The sequence below is a fragment of the Lepidochelys kempii genome, chromosome 14 (genome assembly GCF_965140265.1).
Source record: "Lepidochelys kempii isolate rLepKem1 chromosome 14, rLepKem1.hap2, whole genome shotgun sequence".
Lineage (NCBI taxonomy): Eukaryota > Metazoa > Chordata > Testudines > Cheloniidae > Lepidochelys > Lepidochelys kempii.
In genome coordinates this window covers 9,097,895-9,115,396 of record NC_133269.1, presented here as the reverse complement: position 1 = coordinate 9,115,396, position 17,502 = coordinate 9,097,895, and the positions used below count along the sequence as shown (strand labels likewise).

General features: G+C 42.4%; 1 protein-coding gene across 7 annotated transcripts; it reads right to left on the bottom strand.

The window, feature by feature from the left end:
- Window positions 1–4,696: 4,696 nt before the first annotated feature.
- On the bottom strand, window positions 4,697–16,731 carry LOC140898314 (sterile alpha motif domain-containing protein 9-like). Of its 7 annotated transcripts, none has more exons than XM_073311944.1 (5): window positions 16,499–16,731; window positions 14,676–14,848; window positions 12,706–13,217; window positions 12,273–12,376; window positions 4,697–11,161 (listed from the first exon to the last, which is right to left on the bottom strand). In XM_073311944.1, exon 5 carries the CDS (start codon window positions 11,151–11,153, stop codon window positions 6,366–6,368), a length of 4,788 nt encoding a protein of 1,595 aa, XP_073168045.1. In that variant the 5' UTR covers window positions 11,154–11,161; window positions 12,273–12,376; window positions 12,706–13,217; window positions 14,676–14,848; window positions 16,499–16,731; the 3' UTR covers window positions 4,697–6,365. The 7 variants fall into 7 exon arrangements, with proteins under 7 accessions (XP_073168045.1, XP_073168046.1, XP_073168048.1 ...); XM_073311945.1 differs by having other exon boundaries at window positions 13,170–13,217; XM_073311947.1 differs by lacking the exon at window positions 12,273–12,376.
- Window positions 16,732–17,502: the final 771 nt, after the last annotated feature.

The following is a 17,502-nucleotide window of genomic DNA, read 5'->3' as shown; positions in this document are numbered from 1 at the left end:
TTTTAGGTTAAGGCATATTTGACCAAATAAGGACTCGGAAGATCCTTTTAGCGGGAGTGGTATGGGTACTAAATTGGCACAGAATAATTAAACACGAACAACTGATGTGCAGTACCTAAAAGTAAGTCTTTTACATATTTGAAGACTTATCAGGTCCACCCTCAGTAATCTTTTCTCAAAACCAAACACGTCCAGTTTTTAACCTTTCCTCATAAGTTATGTCTTTTAAACCTTTTGTAATTTTTGTTACTGTCCTCTGGACTCTCCAATTAGTCCACATCTTATGTACCAAACCTGGACATAATACTTCAGCAGAGGCCTCACCATTTCCAAGTAGAGCGTGACAGTTACATATGACACTTCTGTTATCCAGAAGGACATTTGCCTTTTTTGCTACAGCATCACACTGTTGACTCATTCAGTTTGTGATCCATTGTAACCTCCAGATCCTTTTCTGTAGCACTGCTGTCTAGCCAGTCATTGCCAATTTTGAATTTGTGCACTTCTCTTCCTTAGTACTTTTCACCTGTCTTTATTGGTTTCAGAGCAAATCTTCAATTTATCAAGGTAATTCTGAATTCTAGTCCTGGCCTTCAGAGTGCTTGCAACCTCATCCAGCTTGATGTCATCTGCTAATTTTGTAAGCATACTCTCCACTACATCATCCAAGTTGTTAATGAAAACAAAGAATAGTAGTTGAAGGGTTCATGTAGCATTCATGCACCTGGAAACAGTCAGGGCACACCCTGACTGTTGTGTAGGAGCAATGCACACATTGCTCTGTTCTATCCAAGGACATGGACCATGAAAACATGGACCATCTGGGAAGTCAAAATAAGGACATCAGCCGTGGGAAGCTTCCTCGGCCGAAGCTCAAGGCCTGAGAATAAAGATTGTAGTAGATAGAGGCTAGTAAATAGGAATATTAATCAAAGTCATATTATTTCCTTTGTTGATGCCTTTTGCGGTCGGTTGGGGTATGTGATGCGCAGGGGGGAGAGAAATAAAAGAGGTGGAAAAGCTGACAGGGGAAATCCCATCAGCAGACCAGCCTGCTTGCTTGCCTAAAGCCGTGTCCTGTCTTGTATTGAACCGCCACAAGTAGTACTGAACCTAAAATGGATCCTACTTGCATAAGAACGGCCATGCTGGGTCAGGCCAAAGGTCCAGCTAGCCCAGTATCCTGTCTTCCGACAGTGGCCAGTACCACTTGATATCTCCTCCCAGTTTGATTGTGAACCATTGATAATGCTTTGAATCTGGTCTTTCAACCAGTTGTACATCTCTTATAGTAATTTAATCTAAACCATATTTCTGTAGTTTCCATATGAGAATGTTGTGGGAAGCAGAAGACTTGCCTGTAGAAGGAAATTAGATTGGTTTAGTGTTACTCGTTCTTGATAAGTGCGTGTTGGCTATTTCCATTTTATCCTTCATGTTTGAACAATTTGATTAATAAGTTGTTCCAGTATCTTTCCGGATATTGATTGCCCTCAGACATTAGTAATGATGTGTCTCAAATTGCTAGGCCATATGGCATCATGTACCTTTGACTCGTGTGCCCATTTTGCATGAAGCAAGGCAGGTGCCTAACTCATTCTTGCTAGAAACAACGTAGGCATCTAAAGTGACTCCTGGAGACAGGTTCCCTGCTGTGAACTGCTAGTACAAATAGGTACCTCCCTGCAGCCCCAGCCTAGGAGCTGAACTTGGAGTGGGGCTTAGCACATGTCATAAATATAAAGGGAAGGGTAAACCCCTTTGAAATCCCTCCTGGCCAGGGGAAAGCTCCTCTCACCTGTAAAGGGTTAAGAAGCTAAAGGTAACCTCGCTGGCACCTGACCAAAATGACCAATGAGGAGACAAGATACTTTCAAAAGCTGGGAGGAGGGAGAGAAACAAAGGGTCTGGGTCTGTCTGTAGTCGTCTTGGCCGGGGACAGAACAGGAATGGAGTCTTAGAACTTTTAGTAAGTAATCTAGCTAGGTATGTGTTAGATTATGATTTCTTTAAATGGCTGAGAAAAGAATTGTGCTGAATAGAATAACTATTTCTGTCTATGTATCTTTTTTGTAACTTAAGGTTTTGCCTAGAGGGGTTCTCTATGTTTTTGAATCTAATTACCCTGTAAGATACCCTGATTTTACAGGGGGGATTTCTTTATTTCTATTTACTTCTATTTTTTATTAAAAGTCTTCTTGTAAAACACTGAATGCTTTTTCATTGTTCTCAGATCCAAGGGTTTGGGTCTGTGGTCACCTATGCAAATTGGTGAGGCTTTTTATCCAACATTTCCCAGGAAAGGGGGGGTGCAAGTGTTGGGAGGATTGTTCATTGTTCTTAAGATCCAAGGGTCTGGATCTGTAGTCACCTAAGCAAATTGGTGAGGCTTTTTACCAAACCTTGTCCAGGAAGTGGGGTGCAAGGTTTTGGGAAGTATTTTGGGGGGAAGGACGCGTCCAAACAGCTCTTCCCCAGTAACCAGTATTAGTTTGGTGGTGGTAGCGGCCAGTCCAAGGTGTAATATTTTGTACCTTGGGGAAGTTTTGACCTAAGCTGGTAAAGATAAGCTTAGGAGGTTTTTCATGCAGGTCCCCACATCTGTACCCTAGAGTTCAGAGTGGGGGAGGAACCGTGACAGCACACAACCCGTCATCAGCATTACCCAGCTTAGGCAGCTCCCAGTTTAGCATGCTGGCTTTTGTGGATCATGTTCTTAGGTGTGTCTCTCCCCACCCCCATTGTTCAGGGACCCTACGTACCTAACTCAGGCTTTGTAGGTCACCTTTGCACTCCATTGATTTTTCTGGGCACCCAAAGTTAGGCATTGTGACGCTGAGCGGATTTCGAGATCTGAGCCTAACTGCTTAGCTTCCAGAAATTCTGCACTAATTCTTACAGTCCAGCTGTCAACTGGCCAGCACAAGGTGATTTCTCCCGTGAAACTGGTTGAATAATCAATTTTTTGCCCTGCCATCCTTAGTTTAAAACAACCTTGCCACATGTAGCTGAGAAGGCTCTGAATGAGCCACATATAAAAGCTTAATTAGTATCCTGGTTCACCCCATTCCTCTTCTGCTGTAAATACTGAAATGTGAGGTTAACCAATATTTTAAGCTTGTATCTTTCCTCTGGTGGGAGCCTCAGCCATCTGTGATTCAGACCTTTTCAAGCTTTTATCAAGTTAATATACAATTACAAAATTCACAACATTTCACAGAGAGTGATGTTTCTAAGTCAAGTTTTTAACTCTGAAGTGGACAGTTAAAACAAAAAAAAAGTTTGTGCAGGAATACCATTTGCTGTTCCAATACCATCCATAACTCTGATATCAGATGCATCCAAGAAGGATTGGGGAGTACATATATGTCAGATCCACACTCATGATTGGTGGTCTCATTGGGAGTGCCAGTTACATATTCTAGAATTGAGATGGATACATCTAGCTTGCAAAGAGTTTATACCACTGATCAAAGATTCTTCCATTCAAATTCTCATGCTCAATCCACAGTGGCCTACTACATAAACAGGGAAGTGCAAGATCAGATCTCCTATGTCAAGAAGCCATAGATCTGTGGGAGTGATATATCAAGAATTGTATCAGTCTTGATGATGGTTTAACAGACTTACTAAGCAAAAAAGTGACTATATCACAAATGGGAATTAAAAGATTAATTACTGGACCAAATCTTCCGAAGATGGGTTTTTCCCCAAATAGACCCATTCACTTTTAATCAGAAGAGAAAGCATCTGAAGTTTTGTTCTCGAGCAAGAAAGAGTCCAGGATCCATAGCGGACACTTTCATGATTGCTGGTTATACCATTTGATATGTGCTTACCTTCCTTTTCCTTTAATTCCAAGGCTTATTAAGGAACATATGGCAAGAAAAAGCTCTAGTTATACTTGGATTTTGGGCAGTGAAGGAACTGAGTAGTGGTTGGGGTTGCTGCACTCTCAAAACCCCTGGGAGGGGGAACATGAGCACAACCCCCTACTGGACACTACTAGTGAAAATGTTCCTCGCTACTGTGCTAAGGTGCCCATATACCATGAGTGGGATCCACATGTGTCTACCTCTCAAAGAATCAGTTACTATGAGATAAGTAACCCTTTCTGATTGAAAAAAGCAGAGCAGGTATGATCAAGTTAGATATGCCTACAGCTTCTCCACTTGGAGTATTATTGGGGAAGAAAATCCAAGCAAGAAAGCTTCTCAGTTATCCCTTCTCAATGTTGCCTTGATACTACATATGCTTGATTTTGGAAATCTAATAGCTTTGTATGCAGCAGAAAGAAAAATAACTGGGAAAGATTTCAAATACAACCGTAAAGTCTACTTGAACCCAAGAGAGAGCTCATCGCTTTGGAGCATTTTCTGTACAACACTACTTCCTGCAGATTCAGCGTCAATCTTCTTTAAACAAGGTAACAGAGTCTAGCATTATTTATAGTTGATTGTGATGTAGACACATTTAAATCCTGAATTGTTCTAATGAATTCAGGCTTTGTGTCGTCACTCATATGCAACATGGATGTTATAAAAAGAAAAGGAGTACTTGTGGCACCTTAGAGACTAACCAATTTATTTGAGCATGAGCTTTCGTGAGCTACAGCTCACTCACGAAAGCTCATGCTCAAATAAATTGGTTAGGCTCTAAGGTGCCACAAGTACTCCTTTTCTTTTTGCGAATACAGACTAACACGGCTGTTACTCTGAAACCTGTCATGATGGATGTATATTAAGTTTAAAAAGTCAGCTGATTTTAACAGCCCTCTTTCTAACAATCTCAGTTTTAATTTAAAAGTAACTTTCCTCTTTCCCCAGACTTTGAACAGAGAAGTATGGCTTAATCCTTGTGTATAGGAAAATAGTGGCTGATTATAGTTTCAAATGAACTGCAGAACTAAGTGGTTGCACGTAGAGCCATCAGATGTTGAGTATGTCAGAAAAATTTCCATCTGTTTGCCCTTTTATCTTCTGTCTATGTTGAAGAACTCAATAAACAAGTTGGGATTCATGTAAAAGATTGTTTAGTCAGACAGTATGCAAATGATATTTTAGTTTCCAGTGAAGTTTAAGTGAGGTAGTTGTTAATACAATAATATTAAAAGAAGCAAAACACAAACTCCAAAAATAATGTATTGTTACTTCATTAGAGTATGCTTTTTTAATACCTCATTAAAAATGAACTGGTGCAGTAAAGATATTTATAATATGATAATATAACATTAGTAAATTATAATAGAAATAAAGTACTAATGTTCAAATAAGACTATGAAATCAGTAAACATACAAGTCATGTCCTAAACCACATAACATGAGGGTGATATATCAGTGAGTGCCCTTTCTACAAAACATAACCTAGCAGTGTGAGAACTGCTCATGTTTAGTGTATTACCTTAGACAAATTTGAAAAATTGTAATGATGCTTAGAGTATTTTTACTTCAAACTATTAATATATTTTAAAAAGAAAGCTGCTAAGGTAGATTAGCCACTATTTCACCAATTTTACCTGTTTTTTTTTAAAAAAATTGATTTGCAAAGTACAGCAAATTTTTTTAAACAAATGTTTACTTTTCTTGCCCACCAATTTTCTTGCCCCCTTCCCCCCAAAAATGGACAAATGAGTTGATGCACTATTGAATTTGGTTATTCAATATGTGGTACTATATAACAAATGAAGTATGCTAAATAGTTAAGATACATATTTTGTTCATGTGTACAGCTTAAAATTTTACTTTAAAATTATTTTCTTTCCTTCATCTTGGAAAATACTAAAACCAAACTACAGAACACAATTACAAATTATATTCTATTTTATAATTCTTTTAATGCATCCAAGAAGCAAAATTAAATTACCCAATGTAACAACTGTGGAATCCACTGTCTGGATTTTGGAGGAAAGGATAAAACTGACATTAACACCTGCTTAGTCTTGTGGTGCATTTGGCCTCATAGCTCCAAATGATCCTCGGTGGTTTCTCATTCTCTATCTCTTTTGCATTTTTCAGTTTTACCAATAACTAATATACTAGTGAGTTGCACTCTTTTGAATTTTTTTTCACTGATAAAACAAACTTAAAAAGTGAATGGACCCATAATTATTCAATCACTGTGATTCATGGTAACAGGTTTTCTTAAGTATAAGTTTCCAGACTTTCTAGATCTTCAAGCAGGGTTATTATGCTTCTCCCCACAATTCTTTGGGCTTTCTTTTTTTTCCTGGGTGTCATGTACTTTGATTTCTTGATGTATGTTTTCTGAATGTAACAAGTAAGACTAGCACAGTTTTCTAACAGTACAGTGGGTACTCTCAGTTTAATGCACCCAAGTACCTTACTCTATGGAAGAGTTTTTTTTCTTTACTTATTGACTTGAATATTATGAGCAACAAGCCCATTAAATGAAAATCCTAAATAAAATGTCACATTTTCATTTCCTTGAGGCACGGAATCATAATGTAAAGGTACAATATGAATCTGCCCAACATGACCCTGTACAAACAGTTTTCCATTCTCTGTCCAACCTGAAACCCTTCTTAGAACATCACGTATTTTACCTATATTCCACACATCACCATGTTGCCACTTCAACCTTCGATCATCTAGGGAGCCACCAATTAATTTATCAATCCTGGTCTTGTGCATAATCTTTCTTAGACCACTTCCCTTTCCCAGGAAAAAATGTGTGTAGATTTTTTTCTTTCTTGGAGCAATATTTTTCACCTTGATGTCATGCATGCGTTTCATAGTCTGAAGAGCTGATACAAGAATATCATCTTTATCTGGATTAGGTTCTTTGTCTAATGCATCATCAGGCCAGTACAGTAAGGTGAGCAAAAAATGTGCACTTGCTGGAAATGCTGTTCTTCTCTGTTTAAAAAATCTATTGCTGAGTTCTCTAAGAGTTTCAAAAGGAAGAAGTTTGGAAGATCCAGGAGATAAACATGCTAGTGTAATGTGACACAAAATGTAATTGATGAGATCAGTATCCTCTAGCCTCTCTTTCTGTGGGTCATCTGGGTAAAAATTAATTATTTTTTCTAGCTTTTCAACTGACCTTATCTCCTTTGAATCTGTCAAAAATGAAAGAATGGTAGTGACACTGCCACCACCGTACTTATAAATGTTCATACGTCTGAGGAGTTGAGTTTCAGGTTCTCCTTTGTTTTCTCCCATAGGATACTCTGAGGTAAAGAACTTAGCATATACCTCAGACTGTCTTTTCAACCACTTTCTGGGATTGTAAACTTGTTCTTCCTTCTCCTTTGCCTCCTCATCTTGTTTCTCTTGGTTTTTATCTGTTTGGAAGTAACTTAGATCTTCTGAAATCCAGTCCAGAGCATTATAAATGTTCTGACGTAAGCCTTTTAAACAACTGTGAAGCTTTCCCCAGGGTTTTTTAATTTTCTCAGGAATATAGTCTGTTAGCAAATAACGCACAAGCTCAGAATGTTCCCCTTGTGTGTTTCTGGGAAATACCTCAAGTGTAGACAAGAGTTTTAGCAGACGACATCCCACTTCAACCTCTCCAAAATATCCGGCATTGTTCATACTGTCGATCTCTGACTTTGCAGCCTGTTGTGCAGCCCTGAAGCATTTCATAGCTTTAAGGGCAGTTTCTATCATCTCAATGACTCCACCAGGAGTGGCCTCATACATCTTTTTGTCCAGAGTAAAACTAAACCATTTCCTGTACACTTGACCTTCTGTATCCAAAATAAAAGAATCATTTGGCAAATGAGATTTGGCTACCCCTGCCCAATATTCTGCATCCTCAAATTTTTCATGATTGTAATGCAATCGAGCAAGCTGCTGGGCAAAGAAGGCATCTTTTCCCAAGCATTCGTATGCAGTTTTTAAAACCTCTATAGCTTTTTCACAGTCTTCAACCTTACAGACATGCTCAATGAATGGAGAGAAGAGGCTGTCAGTATTGTCTCCCCTGCTCTTCTTGTCGCGTCGTATGAACAAATCTCTGATGAATTTTATGAACTCTTCTCGTCCAAATCTATGGTTTAAAAGCACTTTTTCCTGAAGAAGTTTCATTGCAATTTGACTCTGAGGCTGACTTCTTGAGAGCTGATGCAGAATTTCTTTTGCAACCAGGTAATGTATGATATGGATAGATGAAATACAGGTGGTATTTTCTCTTAATTCAATAAAAATAACTCTTGCCTGTTCACTTAAGTTATTTTTGAAATCATACTCTCTCACTCTCTCTTCTGTATATGCCCCGAGCCCTAGAAAAGCTTCACAGTGTGATAATGAAATGTGTGAATTGTGTACATAGAAATTGAGCAAAGCAACATACCTCATTAAATTAGTAACGGGGGAAGAAAGGTCTATGCCTTGCAGCAGGTGCTCTACAAACTCCCTCACATATGTTTCATTAAACTCCTCACTCATTAGGACAAACGTAAGAATAAATGCAGGCTTGAAGTCATTCTGCTTTTTAAGTTTTTCAATTTTGGTTTTAAACAGGTGTTTCTCTTGGTCTGTCAATTTGTGGGTGACGGCAACTGTATCGAGGGGAGAAGCTTTGCAGAGCTTTTCAGGGACATTAGATCGTTTACAGCCCAAGAGGATGAAACAAGGCTTGGAAAAATGACTTCTTCGAGCTGCCATTGCATCCATTAAATCACTCTTTAATTCATCCAGATAATCTTCATCATAGTCCTCAATCAGGAGGATCACTGGGAGAGAATTCTTTATGTCATTTTCATCATATTCTCTAAAATTAACTGCATGCTTGGAGACAGTTGCAGTTGAATATGAAGATTTGACCACAGCACATCTTAAATCCTTTCTTCTTTTCCATAGTACTTGCCTTGCAATGGTGCTTCCTCCACTTCCAGGTTGATGAAATATTTTTAGTTGAGCCACAGAATACCTGATTCTGTTCCCATGCAAAATATCATCTAAGATTTTATGAACCTCTTCACAGGCCTCCCGTTCAATGACTTCTCCACAGCTCCCTTTATCAGCAAGCCAGAAATTTTTCCAGCTGACTTTTATACCTTGGTAAAATGTTTGTTCTATCTCTTGTATTTCTTTTGTGCTCAGAAGATCCAGTTTGATATCATCACATTGATCTGCACACAATATTTCAAGGGAAGACATTTTTTCTTCTTCCAGAGTTGGAAGCACACACAGACCTCTTGTGGAAACTGGTAAATGTCTGGGACATATTGCAGATGGCATCATGTTTTGAATAGTGGCATCTACGTGACTTAGCTTCATGCCCACAATGCTCCTCTGTTCTAGTGTCTCAATGCTACAAGATGCCTGAGCTAGGTTAGCCCACTTCTCATAATTTTCTTTGGACTCTGCAATGCATATGATATAATCCATACCATTCATTTCTGTGTAGAATTCCTGGAAGGTGTCTACAATTGGCTTCTCCACAGGTGATGATAGTAGGAAAAGTACCACAAAAGATCCCTTTGGAAGGATTTCATCACAGATAAATGAAATGGCTTTCTTAAGATACTTCTTTTTCGTTCTAATCCAAGTGTCTTCATCACAAGATTTTTCATCCCCACGGAAGTCACTGCGTCCATTGCAAAATATCCAGCTGGTGTGATCAAATAGGCCCAAATGTTTTTGAAATTCAGTGGTGCTCATCTTGCTTTCATTGGAATAATTTTGCAAGAAATGTGACCTTGTTTCATGATGCTCTTTGTACTTGGCATATAAACCTGACACATTGGAATCCTCATCAAAATCAAACACACAGAAAATATTCATGCGCATTAAAAATTTGACAGATTTCAGATCTTCTTTTCCACAGCTGTTTGCGACAAGAATGTACAATAGAGAATCATTCATATAGTTCTTGCCATCAGTGAATAGGACTGATAACTTCCGCCCTAAATTTTGGGAAATTTCCATAGGGTCCTCATTACTGGAGGACTCAGCCTTTTCCCTTCTGACATCCTTCTCTTGTAAACTCTGAATAAAAGCCACTAGCTCTTCATTCTTTACAGGCTCAGACTTTGTTCCCACTCTTTGATAGAGAACTGGAATTTTGTCGAAAATCACCTTATTACTGTGTTCGTTAAATCTAGGTAAGCGTACTTGAAAGATCTTTCCCTTCACTGTACTGGATGATGGTTCAATGTCAACCTCTACCACAAAGTATTGTTCTTGAGAGTCTTTCTGAATCACTTCAGTAAAAATAGGAGGGTGAATGCAATTTCTTGCAGCTTCTTGTTCAGATGGTTCAAAACATTTTTCAATGTAATCTAATGCATCTACGTAGATGTCTCTGTCTCTTACCGGTATGCCGGCTATCTGTCCGTGTTTCCAGCCCTCGTCTTCAACACTGTCCATTACACCAAAGTGTATTGTGCCATTTGTTCGAACATTCATGCAGGCTGAGGCATATCTAATCACTTCATAGGCAAACTTTGCTTGCAATCGTTGCCTGTCCAGCTTCGCAGCAGTTGTGAAAGATTTGTATTCATGGCAAGGAATGATCAAATCTATGATTCCAGTTTCCGGAGCAAGAATTCTGTTTTTCACATATTTAAAATTAATGTCTTCATTTTTAAATTGTCTGAATTTGCTCAGCGTTAATGATTCAACTGTATTTTCATGTAAGGAATGACTTTTTCTACTTCCTCTCCTGCAAAAAGTAGACATTGTTTTTAATGTGTGCTCCTTACCAATCTTTTCTACTGCCCCGGTGTTGTCTGTTTCTGAAGATCCCTTCTGGTAAGATGTTACATGAAAACTTTCGTGCTGTGTGATGCTGAGGGCTTTTAAATCACTGTCTGTCTCTTCAGTTGGTGCATTAGCCTTCATAGACACAGCTGAATTCCTGTTTTTTACTCTCTTTTTATCATCATTGGTAGTGATATCGGAACCCAACACTTCTGAAGCTTTAATGCTGGGATTATCTGCTTGGGCTGAGTCTACCCCTGCATTTTTGTGCAAATGTTCCAAAAGTTCGTTTCTTTTCCGTGTTATTATGTGGATTTGGCCTCTTTTCATACCCATGTTTTTGAGGAAAGGTTCATCTAATTCTTTGAGCACTGGGCCAGTCACTTCCTCTTCACAGAGCTTTTCTACATATTCTTTCTTAATTCCAATAGATTCGAGCCAGCATCGAACATGAGACTCATTCCATTCAGCCAAAGGTAACATTTTGTAGTCTGAAAATGAAATTGTGTGTCAGTAGCACATACTTAGGGAGGCAAGTATCAGAGGGATAGCCATGTTAGTCTGGACCTGTAAAAGCAGTGTACACCCACTGAAGCTTATGCTCCAATACGTCTGTTAGTCTATAAGGTGCCACAGGACTCTTTGCATACTCAGGGAGAGTTACTCTTTTTTTGTTTGTTTGTCTAATTTCACCACACCATGCACTTTGAATTAGTGTTCTGGTCCTCTTTAAAGCCTTGTCTAGACCCAGAGTTAAAAGTGTGATGTTTGCTAACAACATGTTTGAAAACTCTAGTGAAGACAAGGCAATTTGGATTTCAGCATATACTAATTGCATTGAGTTGAAGGCCAGGCTTCACCCACCCATGCCCTGGTTTTAACTCCCCTATCTTAGACTTTGTTAAAGGCAGCCTGGCTTGTCTACACTAGACTTCTCAAGCATGTTAGCTCAGTGGTCTCCAAACTTTTTGGATCGCGCACCCCCAGAGCCAGCTCTAGGGAAGCAAAAAAAAAAAAAGCTGCCGCTGGCGTGCCGCTGAAGACGGAGCGGGGAGAGCCGTGCACCCCACTTTGGAGACCACTGTGTTTAGCTAAAACTTTCTAACAATGCACCTTTTATCCTAGTCTAGACAAAAACTAAGAAGAGACTGTATGGAGTAGCTGCAAGGACTAGTAGACAGTGTGAAGCTTCATCGTATCCTAGAGTTTAAGGCCAGAAGGGGACCGTTACATCATCTGGTCTGACCTGCATATCACAAGACATTAAATGTCCCCTAGATCAGTGGTTTTCAAACTTTTTCTGGGGACCCAGTTGAAGAAAATGGTTGATGCCCATGACCCAGTGGAGCTGGGGCTGAGGGGTTTGGGGTGCGGAGGGTGAGGGCTGTGGGGTTGGAAATGAGGGGTTCAGGGTGTGGGAGGGGGCTCTGGGCTGGGGCAGGGGGTTGGGGTGCAGGAGCAGATCAGGGCTGTGGGCTGGGGGTGCAGGCCCTGGGATGGAGCCAGGGATGAGGGGCTTGGGGTGCAGGGAGGGGTTCCAGGTTTGGGGGGGCTCAGGGCTGGGGCAGGAGATTGGGGCACAGGGTTGGGACACGGACTTACTTCCAGCGCCTCCCGGTCAGCAGCGCAGCTGGGGTGCAGAGGCAAGTTTCCCACCTGTCCTAGCCCTGCCGACCGCGCTGCACCTGAAGCAGCAGGTCCGGCTCCTAGGCAGAGGCACGCAATCAGGTCTGCGCAGTTCTTGCCCGCAGGCACCGCCCCCGCAGCCAGCCAATGGGACTGCAGAGCTGGTGCTCGGGGCAGGGACAGTGCACCGAGCCCCATGGTCACGGACCTGCTGCTGGCCACTTCTGGGGCACAGTGCGGTGTTGGAACAGGTAGGCACTAGGGCTGCCTTAGCTGGGCAACACTGCCGACGGGACTTTTAATGGCCTGGTCGGCGGTGCTGACCGGAGCGACCCCGTGCCTTACATGCTTACAGTGCCTTACAGTACTGGGTCGCAACCCAAACTTTGAAAAATGCTGACCTACTTACCCCTCTATTATTCAGAGATGTTAGCAAGACGAAAGCATTTCAGTCCTCAAAAGAATGCCTGGGCACACAATGTTGTAAACAGGAGAGGCCAAGGTGCCCTCGGTACCCAAGTCTGCAGGGCAGGGGCTTGATCAGATGAGATGTGCCCCAATGATCCCAGCAGGCGAACCACACCCCATGCTGCAGACTCAGAGGAAGGCAAAAGCTACGGATCAAGTGCTGAGGTCTAGTTACAGTTGTGCCACTAATTTCCTCTGTTCTTGGGGCAATCACTGATTACTACTGTGTCTGTTCCTTCCTCAGTGAGGATACAACCTCCTTACCATTCTTCCAGGGCTGCTGAAAAGATTCACTAGTTTGCCCCACACATTAGATAAGTAAAATGTTATATATTCAAAAGGGAAATATTGTTAAAGCAAATTCCATTACCCAAGAAGTACAAACATCTTAAAAGAGAGACATACCCATTTTCTTGTAGAAGTAGTTGTTTATCCTCTTGCGCAGAAACTGATCTAAAGGGGGGGAAAGCCATAACAAAGAGCTTAACTATTTGTTTCTATATTGTTCACTCACTTTTGGGGGGATGTGAGGGATCCATTTATGTGTTTGTTATTTACTGAATTTAAACCTGGGTTTGCCATCTAGCTCTGTCTTTCAGACCCCAGTATGAAGGGGATGGAAAAATAAACTTAATAATGTACAAACCACAAGGTGAGAATCTCTTACTCATAAACCAGGGCCAGTAGCCATTCCCTCCTCTGCCCCGCTCCATTCTGCTTTTTCTTGGGAAGCTGGTAAAAGCTGGAACAGATACAGCAGGGCAAGTGTGAAAAACTGGGATAGAGATTGGAGGGTAATAGGAGCCTATATAAGAAAAAGCCCCAAATATCGGGACATCTGGTCATCCTAAGTAGGGGCAGTAGCTGTCCAAGCTTGGTGCTGGAGGGATCAGCTGCAGGGGTGAACAGATAGCTTAGGCTTTTGGCCATTGATTCTTGGGTGTGTATTTCTCTTCTTGAATGCTGGACTGAAACTATTCTGATAACTAGATTTCAGATAGGCCACAGAACAGCCAACACAAGGCTGGCAGAATTATAATTTAAAAGTTTAACTACTGCATTAAACCTGTTACAGTGTGGTCTGAATTCCACCTCTTCACCTTTACAAAGGTCTGTTTATTCTGTCTTCTCCCCAGTAATGCACTTCTCTGGACAGTACCTTACGTAGTGCCAAATTAAGAGAGGGCTCTTAAGAGCCTGCTTAATGCTGCTTTGTTTAGTGAGCAAAAATAATTACTTGTCCTGCTCCTGTAGTCAGTTGGCAAAGTTTGTAAGTCAGTGGGACTCTGGTTATATCATGTATCAGAGGGGTAGCCGTGTTAGTCTGGATCTGTAACAGCAGCAAAGAGTCGTGTGGCACCTTATAGACTAACAGACGTATTGGAGCATAAGCTTTCGTGAGCAAATACCCACTTCGTCGGAGGCATGCAGTGGAAATCCGATGAAGTGGGTATTTGCTCACAAAAGCTTACACTCCAATACATCTGTTAGTCTATAAGGTGCCACACGACTCTTTGCTGCTTATATCACGTAAATCAGCGAAACCACATTCTAGAGCCTTGTCTACAGAAGTTGTACTGCTTTATAGCATTGTACTTTAAAGTGGTACAATCCTGTCCCCTCCTTACTGTTGACACACTTAGTTTGGCATAAAGGTGCCTTAAACTGGTGTAGTTTATTCCTATATTACAAACAACTTATCCAAAAGTGCAGTGTGCAAAATAATGCCCAATAATACAATTACACAAGAGAATGAGAAAACAGAAATTTAATAATGCCTGCAAATAAATATTTATAAAAGGTCCCTCAAGCAAACTGAGACAATAGAATAGACAGTTAAAGAATAACAGGTGACAGAATATGTCAAGGAAAATTTGTAAGTATAAATAATAGCCACAGACATTTCCGTACCACACGCTGACAGGTAAATTCTGCTCTCTCATGCCCGGTCAGTGGAGGCGGGTTTCTACACAGCTGAGATCCAGTTCCATAGTGGCAATTCCAGGCTCCTACCTGCTTCAAGGATGTGCTGTGAATTCAGATTTAAAGGCAGAAGAATCCTTAGAGTGGATCAAGAGAGCAGCCTGCAGCAAAAAGGCAAGTTAAGCAGGCGTGAGCATAGGATTGGAGAAAGATGGTCCAATTCCTGTGAAGGGTAGGGCGAAGAAGGGGCAGCAGGCTAGTGTGGGGGTGGGCGAGATTGGTGATAAGGGGTTAAAACAGAATGGGGAACAAATTCACACATTTAAGTAAACAGCAAGACCCTGGAACAGATGCGAGAGTGTGATGGGTATCTGCTACCTATGCAATCAATAGCCCCCTAAATTATTTTGCAAAAGCAACTCTAGATTGTACAAATACTTTTTAAAGTTCTTTTCTTTTTAGCTGATCTCTTAGCCTCTTGGTTTGAGGCCTGATTCAATGAAACCTTTCCCTTTGAGCAAAGTGGGAATGTTAATTCCTTGGTGGGGAGTGGTCACAGCCCACACCCTGAAGTACACAAAATGGGACCTGAAAATGCAGTGTGAGTTTTTGAGGAAACAAGTTATTTTTGACCGTCCTGGCTAAAAAGCTCCTCAAGGAGGCAGCAAAGTGTAAGAGCTGGATGTATTTCTAAGTTGTTACGTTCCTGATCAGAACCAACCCCACTGGGAGGATAAAAATTACCTTTATCCTGGCCCCCACTGAAGTTAGAGCAATCCCCCGTGGGCTGCCCTATGTTACAATCCACTGCTTATGGGCCTAAGGTATTGTTTTGGCAGCCACAGAGTGGCTCTCAGTCCTATTTCACTACCATCATAGCGTGGTGTAGAGTGATTATGCTGCTTCTGTACCACAATGGGACCCTCCCCAAGTCCACACTATGCGCGGGCGGAGGGTTGTCAGTGACTGACTGCAGTAGTTTTGTAGCCCATAGGGCTAGCCTGCCTGCTTGCTTATATATCTTTTCTTATGGGTTTGATTGTTTTCCTGCATGTGAAAAGGGAATATAGAGAACCCATGAACCCTGGGGGCCTAGTTTTCTGGAGGTCAACAAGTTTGCAAATCAGGGTCTTAGATGTGGAATTTCCCCATCCTGAGTGACAGAAACCCAGATCCTCAACATCAGTGTTGGAAGTTAAGGGGGTGGGGATCAATGTGGATTCTGATCCTGCAGTTTAATACAGAGCTGCTCCAAGGGGACAGGATGGGTGGCTCTGTATTTGTGTGGGGCAATGCTAGGGTTGGGGACATTCATCATGGGCCCGGCAGAGAGCGATTAGCTGGCAAAGATAACGCCATCGGGGGCTGCATTACCCAGAGATCCACCCATGGGATTTAATCTGCAGAGAGAGTGGGGAGGCAGACTGAATACAAACTGGCAGGCAAATCTTCCTCTTAGCCCACTGCCACAGGCTTCTTGCAGAAGGGGCCATTGGCCCCTAGAAACAGATTCCTGCCTGAACAACAGGCCTCCCCAAGAGAGGAAAGGTTCAGAATCTGGGAGCGGAAGGAAGATAATAGGCCTCAGGGAACATGGCCGTTGCAGTGCAAGGCTTCAGTTTTCTGATCCCTGCTATGCCTTAGGGAGAGTCACTAGCACTGAGTGACCCAGAACTAAATACCCACAAAGAACGTCATATTCATCCCCATCCACCATGCCCAGCCCCTTTCCCGCCAAACTACATTTAATTAAGACGTCAAGGTTCTGAGTTTTGAGCCAACTCTCGAGTAGTGCTACAGGGAAGGCTTACCTTACTCAGGCTGCAGCGGGGAAGAAGCTGCCTGCTCGCTCACTCACGGAAGCGCCAGTTCTGAGAGAGGAAACTTTCCCCTTTACAGTTGGAGATTTGTTTGTGAAAAGAGGAACTGATCACAGGGCTGGACAGTAGCCCATGTTGGCTGATGTCCCCAAAAGTGTGTGGGAGAGAGTGCGAGAGCTTCTCTCCAGAAGTGAGCTTGAAACTTGTCCAAGTCTCCACCCACCAGACTGAGCCTGGCTAGAAATCATCAAGTACAAAGCGGGACACTTCCGTGTTGAGCTTTGAGCTCAGCTGTTTAGCTTGCCTTAGGCCTGGTTTATGCAGTTTATGGCCTGATTTAACCATGTAGGTTTTTCTTACTGAAATAGCTAAATCTGCACAACCCTCATGTGTAACCAGTGCTGGTGTTCAGGTGCTTTATAACACCTTTCCTTAGGGGAATAAGCTATCACAGTATAAGCACCTTTTATCAAGGTAGCTGCCTCCGTGCTAGGGTGCTAGTACTGGTCTGGTTAAAGCAGTACAACATTTGTGCGTAGGCAGCCCTTCGCTGCAGGCTGTACTGTTAGCCCTCCCAAATGAAGCCCTGGGGGGGGCGGGGGGATGACAAAGAACCCCTCCCCCCCCCCAGGGTGACTGGTCCAAGGTGCCCCCCTCCCGGTGTGAGTGCTGCTCCCTGCCAGCCCAAGGCCCCCACTCTCCCTGCTGGCCCAAACCCCCTTGCTGCCTGCCCACGCGGGGCCAGCCTGAGGCCCCATCCCCCCCCCCACCCCCAAAGCCTCCCTGTTGCTCTCCTTGGGCTGGCCCGAGGTCCCCCCTTCAGCCCCCTGCAAGCAGGACCAGACCGAGCCCCCCCCTCCCCCCACACACAGGGCCAGCTCGAGGCCCCCCTCTATCCCCTGCACATGGGGCTGGCCCAAGATCCCTGCCACCCGCCCATGCAGAGCCCTGTGACTTCTAGGGGTTGCAACCCACCTTTTTGGGAAAAAATGCGC